The sequence below is a fragment of the Tupaia chinensis genome, unplaced genomic scaffold (assembly GCF_000334495.1).
Source record: "Tupaia chinensis unplaced genomic scaffold, TupChi_1.0 Scaffold000258_1, whole genome shotgun sequence".
Lineage (NCBI taxonomy): Eukaryota > Metazoa > Chordata > Mammalia > Scandentia > Tupaiidae > Tupaia > Tupaia belangeri.
The window spans coordinates 777,786-788,281 of NW_006159738.1; the positions used below are offsets into that span (position 1 = coordinate 777,786).

The 10,496-nt window shown below is 44.9% G+C and overlaps 1 protein-coding gene across 6 annotated transcripts in view; it reads left to right on the plus strand.

The window, feature by feature from the left end:
* SBNO1 (strawberry notch homolog 1) overlaps positions 1-10,496 on the plus strand; it is an 84,511-nt gene that overhangs the window by 43,960 nt on the left and 30,055 nt on the right. For all 6 annotated transcript variants that reach the window (XM_027772175.1, XM_014588076.2, XM_027772172.1 and 3 more), the window contains 2 exons: positions 3,994-4,145; positions 10,025-10,222. In XM_027772175.1, coding sequence (XP_027627976.1) covers positions 3,994-4,145; positions 10,025-10,222 — 350 coding nt within the window. The remainder of the gene's footprint in view (positions 1-3,993; positions 4,146-10,024; positions 10,223-10,496) is intronic.

A 10,496-nucleotide genomic window follows, 5' to 3' on the forward strand; every position in this document is an offset into this window, starting at 1 on the left:
CCCGGCGTGAGTTTTAAGCCACCGGGTCCGGGACGCGAACCGCGGTCGACTATGTGGGAGTCCAGGGACATAGCCATTACGCTAACTGCTGGTACCCGATGACCTGATTTTTTTTTTAAGTTTTTTTTTTTTTTAAGAATTATTTTATTCAGCTTTATTTATTTAATTTTGATGGGAGAGTGACAGAGTGAGAGAGAGAGAAGAGAGACGGAAGTAAGAAAGCAAGCCACCAGGTCTGAGACTGAAACCGTTGTTGGCCATGTGGGTGTCCAGCACACTTACCCACCATGCCACCTTCCAGCCCCTATGACCTGATTTTTACATCATAGTAAAACAGGCCTATTGACGAGGGGACATGGATTTTTCTGTTGAACAGCCATTATGTATACTCGGTCCAAAGCTTCTGACATATGGCACTATTTCTATGTATTATTGCCACTCCAGTATTGTTCTGTGGCCCGCTAGTCCCCGTATCCACACATTCATCTATCACACAATTCATAAATGGATCAAGTCCCTGTACTATTTCTTGGACATGTCTGCCACCATTTAATTTTAAATGATAACTTCTTGTCCATAAATTTTTTTCAGTTCAGGAGGGTGAGCTTTGCTCATGATGACCTACTCAGCTGGCTCGGAGATTCCTTTCGTGGAATATATTTCAAACAGATCCTTTTGAGATGTATGTACAGGAGCTAGCCGGTGGTATAGTGGTTAAGGCACGGGACTCCCGCATGGGGCGCTGTGGTTCAATCCCATACTTGGTGGCTAAAATTCACACTGGAAAAAATGTTCATGCGTGTGTGCCCAAAATTGGGAGAGGAGAATGGAAGAGACGAGACTGTGGCATGGTCACCCCCTGGGTGTGGTTCCTCACTTTCTGTCAGTCTTTGTTTCTCTGGCAAGCACATGTGCCTTCTAGCAAAAAGTCTCTCTCAAAAAGAGATAGATGTACTATTGAAAATTGCTTTTAAAAGTAAAATGTGGGTCAGTTCTATTTCCTAGCACTTATTTATTTAATTTTACTTTTTATTATTATTAAAAACTTGACCAGAGAGAGTAAATACAAGAGTGAGAGTGAAAGCGAGAGAACAAGGCTCCAGGTTTGGGACTCAGACTGTGGCTGGCCGTCCGGGAGTCCACTGTTTAACGGCCACGCCCCCTGCCAGCCCTTCTTAGTGCTGACTTTTTGACCAGAGAGGGAGGGAAAGACAGAGAGGGAAAGTGAAAGGAAGCTGCCAGGTCTGGGACTTGAACCGTGATTGGCCCCGTGGGAGTTCATTGCCCTTAACCACCATGCCATCTGCCGGCCCCCGTTTTTTTTTTCCCCTAGTGCTTTTTTTATACTTATTTTTTTATTTTATGTTCTTTCACTGAACATCATCATAGCACACAAAATGCAATTTCCCATCTAGAATATACTGTATAGTGGCTAGTGCTTTGAAGAGAGCCAGGCCCCAGGACCAGTAGATGGCATAATGAGTATGTCGCTGGACTCGCACGTAGTCGACCGCAGTTCTAGTCCTGAACCCGGCGACCTAAACTCACGCCAGGAGCGTGTGCCCAAGATTCCAAGAGGAGAATGGAGGAGAAAGGATTGCTGCATGGCCAACTCCCCCGAGGGGTGAGTTCTTGCTTTCTATCTCTCTGTCTGTCTCTGGTGTCTTTCTGGTGACTGCACGTACCCTATAGCAAAAACTTCTCAAAACAAACAAACAAAACCCTCATTGATTGCATGTTAAAGTGGTATGTTAAATTGTTAAGCAAGTTTTTGGGGCTGGCAGGTGGCATGGTGGTTAAGGCTCTGGATCTCCCACATGGTTGATCACCATTTGAGTCCCGAACCTGGAGAAGTGCTTTCTCAGTTTCCTTGTTCTCCTTCTCTCTCTGTCTGCTTCTGTCTGGTGAATGCATGTGTACTATAGCAAAGAAAATAATAGTTAACAGTAAATAAAATGAATAATAATTTTTAAAAATTACCATCATGATTTATTTATTTATTTATTTTTTGAGAGGTTTTTTGCTATAGGGCGTGTGTGCTCGCCAGAAAGACAGAGAGAGGCAGAGAGACAGAAAGCGAGAAATCACCCCCCAGGGGGGATGGCCACGCCGCAATCCCTTCTCCTCCATTCTCCTCTCGGGATCTTGGGCACGCACGCTCACGCGCCCGGTATGAGTTTAAGCCACCGGGTCTGGGACTCGAGAAAGTACCTCCCTCATGGGGAGGGAGTGCCTTAACCACTCACTTTCTTTCTCACTCTCCCTTTCTGTCTCTCTGGTAAAATATTGAAGAATAATGATAGTAAGTAAAATGAAAAATGGGGAACCAGCAATTGGTGTAACGGCTATGTTGCTGGACTCCCATGTAGTCGACCGCGGATCAGTCCTAGACCCGGTGGCTTAAACTCACACAGGAAGAGTGTGTGTGTGCATGCCCAAGATCCCGAGAGGAAAAGGGAGGACAAGGGATTGTAGAGTAGCCATTCCCCCAAGGGGTGTGATTTTTTTGCTTTCTGTCTCTCTGTCTCTCTTTCTGGCGAGCGCACACGCCCTATAGCAAAAACTCTCAAAAAGAAAAAAAAAATTCTTTAAAAATAAATAATAAATAATTACTATTTTTTAAAAAGGAAGAAATAAATGTAATACAAGCCCAGCCACATTTAAAATTGTCTAAAAGAAGGGCCAGCCTCAGAGCACAATGATTAAGCCCTGTACACAGGGAACTGGGTCCCACATGAGTGACCATGGTTCTAATCCCAAGCCCCGCCACTCAAAAAACATGCTAGGCACATGTGCATGAATGTCTTCAACCCTTAGAGGATGGAGAGACGGAGAAAAATATTTGCAGTATAACCGTACCCCATTCATGAGTGTTCTGTTTTGTTTCTCTCTCTCTGGCAAGCCCAGGCATACTCTGGCAATTACAAACTGTTAGGTCATTGGAAAAGTCATGACATGTTTTTCTATGCAAAAATGCATCATGACTTCTCTGACAACCAAAGAGTTAGGTTTTCTTACTTTGAAACATTTATCTATTTGTGAGTTTTAAAAATATTTATTTATTAAATTTTATTTATTCATTTATTTTAATTTGACCAGAGAGCACCAGAGAGAGAGAGAAAGTGAGAAATCAAGCCACAAGGTCCAGGACTCAAACCACGATCGGCCATGTGGGAGTGTCCAGTGCCTTAACCACCACGCCACCTGCTGGTCCCTTATTTGTGATTTTTAAGCCACCGGGTCTGGGACTTGAACTGCAATGATCCATGTGAGAATCTAGTGCCTTAACCACAATGCCACCTGTCTCCCCCCCCCATAGTTTCAAAATGCATATAATTCAGGATCAGTCAATGGCTTTGGTGGTTAAGGTGGCTATATCGCACTTGGCCAACTGCGGTTCTAGCGGCAGACCCATCAGGTGAAAAATACCACTGGGCGTGTGTGCCTGCATGCCAAAAATAGCGAAAGGAAGGAAAAATGGAGAAAGGATTATGACAGGAGCGAGAAATCACCCCCCAGGGGGGCTGGTCACGCCGCAGTCCCTTTTCCTCCATTCTCCTCTCGGGATCTTGGGCATGCACGCACACGCGCCCAGCGTGAGTTTTAAGCCACCGGGTCCGGGACGCGAACCGCTGGTTCCCTTGTTTATTTTTGATGGGTTCTTGTCATTGGCAGCCTTTACCCCAGCTTCCTTGTTACGAGTACAGGCGTGTGCTGTTGTGCCTGGCCAGTTCAGGCTGGTCTGAAAACCGAACCTGAATCTTCTTTGTGGCCCCAGCCTCACGTAGTGGCTCCCTGTTTCCGTATACTGCAGTCACTGGGCTGTGTTGGACAGGCCTGGCCTAGAAATTAAGATTCATCTGAGCTCAGTTTTCAGCAGTACTTTGTAAAGTTGAACAGGATGTATTTCTGTGAAAGATACATATGTTGTAAGACTTTATAGTGAATTAGCTTCCACCTGAAGCAGTAATTGTCATATTTTCTCTTCTTCAGAGGGGTTTTGCAGTCACTCATTGAAAAGCACTTCCCTGCTCCAGACAGGAAAAAACTTTATAGTTTGCTAGGCATCGATTTGACAGCTCCAAGTAACAACAGTTCACCACGAGATAGTCCTTGTAAAGAAAATAAAATAAAGAAGCGGAAAGGTGAGTGCCTTTCTTTACATAGCCTAGCTGATGTTGTAAATATAACAAGTTAGAACATTCTGATGATGCAGCAGCATTTTTTGAATCCTGTCTTCCCTGTATAGGCAAGTGGCCCAATGTTTTCACTGGGTTCGTGTGATTTGGAACGCACAGGTAAACTAGAATGGGAACAGTTGGTTGGTATGTTTAGGGCTTGGCGGTACATTATAAGCATGTCTTGAACGTAGTGTAAATTTGGGCCCAATTTGATCACAACAAAGAGTCATGTGAATGCTTGGTTTCCCAGTGGATTAAAAGTTACATATACACGTTGGGACCAGCAGATGGCGTAATGGCAACATCGCTGGACTTCTGTGTAGTCACCTACTGTTCGAGTCCTGGACCCAGTGGCTTAAACTCACACTGGCGAGAAGGGATTGTGGCATGACCATCCCCCTTGGGGGGGTGATTTCTAACTTTCTGTCTCTCTGTCTCTTTCTGGCAAGTGCATGCGTCCTATAGAAAAAACCTCTTCCCCCAAAAAACAATTATGTATACACTATATCGTAGTATGTTAAGCGTACACTAGCATTGTGTCTAAGAGCACTGACGTACCTTAATTAAAAATACCATCACCCGAGCCTTCGGTGAGTCGCACTCTTGCTGGTGGAAGGCGTTGCCTTGATGCTGATGGCTACAGGATACTGGTTGCTGCCGGTTGGATTATTTATTTTTTTTAAAGAGAGATTTTTGTTTCATGGCGCATGCCCTCACCAGAGAGACAGACAGACAGAAAGCGAGAAATCACCACCCGGAAGGATGGCCATGCTACACTTCCTTCACCATTCTCTTCTCGGATCTTGGGCACGCACGCACGCACATGAGTTTCAAGCCTCTAGTTCAGGACTTGGACTGCTATAAGCCATGTAGGAGTCCAGTGACCTAACCATTATGCCATCTGCTGGTCCCAAGGTTGGGTATTTCTTAAACTAAGACAAAGAAGTTTGCATTGTTTAGCGCTTTTATGGAAGATTTGTTTGTAGGTTGGCATGTCTTGATGTTCGATAGCATTTTAGCCACAGCAGAATTTAGAGTCAGTTTTTTTTTTTTTTTTTGGAGAGGTTTTTCGCCACAGGGCGCGCGTGCTCGCCAGAGACATAGAGACAGAAAGCGAGAAATCACCCCCCAGGGGGGATGGTCACGCCGCAATCCCTTCTCCTCCATTCTCTTCTCGGGATCTTGGGCACGCATGCACATGTGCCCAGCGTGAGTTTTAAGCCACTGGGTCCGGGACGCAAACAGCGGTCGACTACGTGGGAGTCCAGCAACATAGCCATTACGCTAACTGCTGGTCCCAGAGTCAGTTTTCTTAAACCCTATTATGCTCTATGAACTAAGCTTAAAAAATATCTTAAATCCTTCATTGTTACTTCCAAAATGTTCACAGCATCTTTACCAGGAGTAGATTCCATCTGTTTTGTTTTTTTTAAAATATATTTTAATTTTCTATTTTTTTAAAGTTATATTTTCTGTTGTTGTTATTTTTACATTTGTCATAGGGCACGGTGTGTATGCTCACAAAAGAAAGAGAGAAAGTGAGAAGGCAAGCTGCCAGGTGTGGGACTTGAACTGCCATCAACTGTGTGGGAGTCCTGTGCCTTACCATGCCACCTGCTGGCCCCAGTAGATTTCATCTTAAGAAAAACATTTTCTTTTTAAAAAATTGTTCATTAAATCTTACTTCTTATTTTTTAATTTGATAGGAGAGACAGAGAGGGAAAGTGAGAAAGTAAGCCGCCAAGTCCAGGATTCAAACTGTGGTCAGCCATGTGGGAGTCTAGCACCTTAACCACCATGCCACCTGCTGGCCCTTTTTTTGAGAGGTTTTTGCTATTAGAGTGCATGCACTGGCCAGAGAGAGAGACAGACAGACAGAAAGAGAGAAATCGCCCTCCCTGGGGGATGGCTGCGTCTTAATCCCTTCTCCTCCATTTTCTCTCAGGATCTTGGGCATGCACGCACACGCGCCTAGTGTGAGTTTAAGCCACCAGGTCTGGGACTTAAGCTGCGGTCAACTACATAGGAATCCCGCGACATAGCCATTATGCCAACTGCTGGTCCTTTTTTTTTATTTTAAGAGAGATTTTTGCTATAGGGTGTGTGTGCTTACTAGAGAAACAGAGATAGAGATAGAAAGTGAGAAATCACCTACAGAGAGGATGGCCACGCCACAGTCCCCTTCTCCTTTTTCTTCTTGGTATCTTGAGCACACATACACATAGGCCTCGTGTGAGATCAAGTTGCCAACTCCGGGACTCAAACCCCAGTTGACTATATGGGAGTCTAGCAACATAACTTTTACATTTTCTGCTGGTTCCAAGAATCCTTTTTTTTTTTTTTTTGCTTATTCTTAAGAAGTAACTCCTCGGGACCAGTTAGCGTAATGGCTATGTTGCTGGACTCCCATGTAGTCAACCATGGTTCGTGTCCCAGACCTGGTGGCTTAAAACTCACGCCAGGCGCGTGTGTGTGCGTGCCCAAGATACCGAGAGGAGAACAGAGGAGAAGGAATTGCGGCGTGGCCATCCCCCCTGGGGGGTGATTTCTGGTTTTCTGTCTCTCTGTCTGTCTCTGTCTGTCTGGCGAGCGCACACGCCTTATAGAGAAAACCTCTCAAAAAATAAAAAAAAAAAAGTAAGTCCTCATCCCTTGAATTTTATCATTACATTGTTGCAATTTGGTTGTATCTTTAGGCTGTACTCTTTAATCTTTTCAATATAAGGACGCAGTATTTGGCAGTGAGAAGGAAAGAGAAAAAGACCCTTGCCCAGGTGTTGGGGGCTGGGGAATGGCCACACAGCAATCCCTTCTCCTCCATTTTCCTCCTGAACATGGTTTTGTGTGAGTTTCAAGCCATCAGGTTCAGGGCTCCAACCACAGTCAGCCACGTGGGAGTCTTACTGCGCCACCTGCTGGTTCCTGGTGTAGTGTTTTTAATTTCCTTCAAGAACATTGTCTTTGGGGAACCAGCAGTTAGCGTAATGGCTATGTCACTGGACTCCCACGTAGTCGACTGCGGTTCGCATCCCGGACCCGGTGGCTTAAAACTCACGCCGGGTGCGTGTGTATGCGTGCCCAAGATCCTGAGAGGAGAATGGAGGAGAAGGGATTGCGGCGTGACCATCCCCCCTGGGGGGTGATTTCTCGCTTTCTAGCTCTATGTCTCTCTTTGTCTATCTGGCGAGCGCACGCGCCCTATAGCGAAAACCTCTCCAAGAAAAAAAAAAAGAACATTGTCTTTGTGATTTGTTAGGTACCAGAGGCCTAGCTTTTGGCCCGGCTCAGGTTTCACCCTCCGTTCCTCACTGAGCTTTCTCATTTCTAGCTTTTGGTTTAAACTGAAAGATGTACATCTCTTCTTTTCACTTGAACATTTAGAGGCTCTTGTTGGTTGTTGTTTGGCCTAATTTTAATATTGCTGTGTTTTGGCCAACGGAAGCTTGAGGAGAGGGAGAGGGAAGTAGATTGGCAGGAGAGCAGTCAGCACATACAGCATGGACCAAGTTTGGACTCCCCTCCGACCACATGGTCACAGCTGCTTTGGGAGACTGAGGTGGGAGCATCGTGAGTTGGAGGCCAACGTGGGCTGCATAGCCAGACCTGTCTAACAGGAGAATTGAAAAAAAATAAGGTCACTGAAAACAGAGTACCAAAACAGACATTAAACGATGAAAAAGTTAAAAATATTGCAGAAGTGGGTAAAATGAGACGGATGTGATATGAGCACGTGCTCTTGGCAAAATGGTACTGCTGGAGCATAGGGCTGACGCAGACCTGTAGTTTATGAAGCCTGCCCTGCCTGCGCGAGGCAGCACGGCGAGCATACCTCTGCACTGCTGTTTGTAAAGTAGTATGTCTCTACTTAACGTTATTAATTAATTAATTAATTAATTAATTTTAATTTAACCAGAGGGAGGCAGAGTGAGGATATAGGGACAAAGTGATTGAGTGAGAGAGAGAGAGAGAGATGAAAAGTGAGAAAGCAAGCCGCCAGGTCTGGGACTCGAACCGCAGTCGGCCATGTGGGAGTCCAGTGCCCTTAACCACACCACCTGCCATCCCCCCTCTGAATTACTTATTCCACCAGAGATAATAATAGTGGGTCTTAGTTTCCCAGTGTTACAGGCAGAAAACTAGTGCACAGAAAATTAAAAGGCTGAGGAATTTCCCCAGGCTCACAAGCTAGCTAATGTGTGGGAAATAGAGTCTGTCTTTCCATCTTCAAAGCTGCCTTTTAATAAACAGTGGACTGGGTGTTTTAATAGTCGTCTTTAGAAAGGCTTCTGTCATTTAATTAGGAATAGATTCGTCCGTGTTAGACAATTCCTAATAGCACCTGCCTAGGTTTTTGTTTCGGTGCTTTCTGAGCTGTTTAACTTTCAGAAGTTAACCGCTTAGCCTCTCTGTCCCTAAAATGGTAATACTAGGGACTCTCCACGTTGACTGTGATCTGTGTATTCTGAACATCGTGCCTGACACTTCAGCCTTATTCTGTCCCCGACAGGGTTTTTTTACTGTCCTTCAAAATGAATTGGCTGTGGGACCAGCAGTTAGCGTAATGGCTATGTCGCTGGACTCCCACATAGTCTACCGCGGTTCGCATCCCGGACCTGGTGGCTTAAAAATCATGCCTGACGCGTGTGTGTGCGTGCCCAAGATCCCGAGAGGAGAATGGAGGAGAAGGGATTGCGGCATGGCCATCCCCCCTGAGGGGTGCTTTCTCGCTTTCTGTCTCTCTGTCTCTCTCTGGCGAGCGCACGCGCCCTATTGCAAAAACGTCTCCAAAAAGAAAAAAAAAAGAATTGGCTGCTAATTTAATTGGTAATTTTTTTGTTCTTATTTTAGTGACATAAAAAAAATAATGTTGATTTTACAACCAGTGGGCTCTGAGGGTAGCCAAGTGGCCGTGTTTCTCTTGATTTATCTTGTCGCTAGCTCGTTCGTATGTGAACTTTTTTTTTAATAGAGATTTTTGCTATAGAGCGTGTGCACTCACCAGAGAGACAGAGATAGATAGAAATCACACAAACCCCCGGGAAGATGGCCACACTACTCTTTTTGCTATAGAGCGTGTGCACTCACCAGAGAGACAGAGATAGATAGAAATCACACAAACCCCCGGGAAGATGGCCACACTACTCCCCCTTCTCCTCCATTCTCCACTTGGGATCTTGGGGACACACGCACACTTGCCCAGAGTGAATTTAAGCCACCGGGTCTGGTACTCTAACTGCAGTCGACTACATGGGAGTCGAGGGACATAGCGATTATGCCAAGTGCTGGTCTCGATGACTTAAAGTTTTAAACCAACTTCACAACTTCTTAAATTATTCCTTCATTGATTGGCATGTATAAATTTATATATTTTTTCAACCTGTAGTTTTGCTAACTTTAGAGAAAAAACTTGTATTATAGGCTTGAGGCTCCGGGTGGGCCATGGTGCGGGTACCCTGCAGGGTCACTATCTGTCCCTGGTCTCTTTTCTCCCTCTTGCTCATGGAAAAAATAAACATATTTTTAAATGAGATTTTATAAATTGATTGATTGTAAATATTTCATGTTTATGAACCTGCATTTATGAAAATTGTTTTTGAACCTTCATAAACAGTTAAGTTGTGACTATGTCAGTGATTCTGCTTTAATTTTATTGGCCTGGATTTGTTTTGATTCTTGTGCATTGAAAGGCATTCTGGAGTTGTACTTGTGAATTTAGTTTGTCCTCATATACTTGCATGAATATTTCTCTTCTGCACTTCTCATGAATTCATTCATTTATTAAGTCTGGTGTCCTAGAAACATGGTATTTCAGCCTGACTCTCTTGTTTGCATTTTGAGGTTAGGTGAAGAAATAACCCGAGAAGCCAAAAAAGCACGAAAAGTGGGTGGCCTTACTGGTAGCAGCTCTGACGACAGCGGCAGTGAGTCTGATGCCTCTGATAATGAAGAGAGTGACTACGAGAGCTCTAAAAACATGAGCTCTGGAGATGATGACGATTTTAACCCGTTTCGAGATGAATCCAGTGAGGACGATGAAGACGGTACGTTTATCAGTGTTAAACGTAGACTGAAGCTGACGCTGCTCTGCTTGTCAGCTTGAGGAGGTTTTGTCGTGTTTGAGGAGGGTGTGTCGTGGTTGAGCTTCCTCGTGTGCAGTACAGGTGATCACCCCGTCCTGATCTGTGTGGTGGAGAGCGCCACGCTTGTTCATCTCGGTCAAAGACCCCACCTTGGGACACAGCACCTTTACAACACAGTCAAGCCCCAACATGTGAACTCTTGGGAAACATTCGGCCCCTGCTCACCAAGAACAAA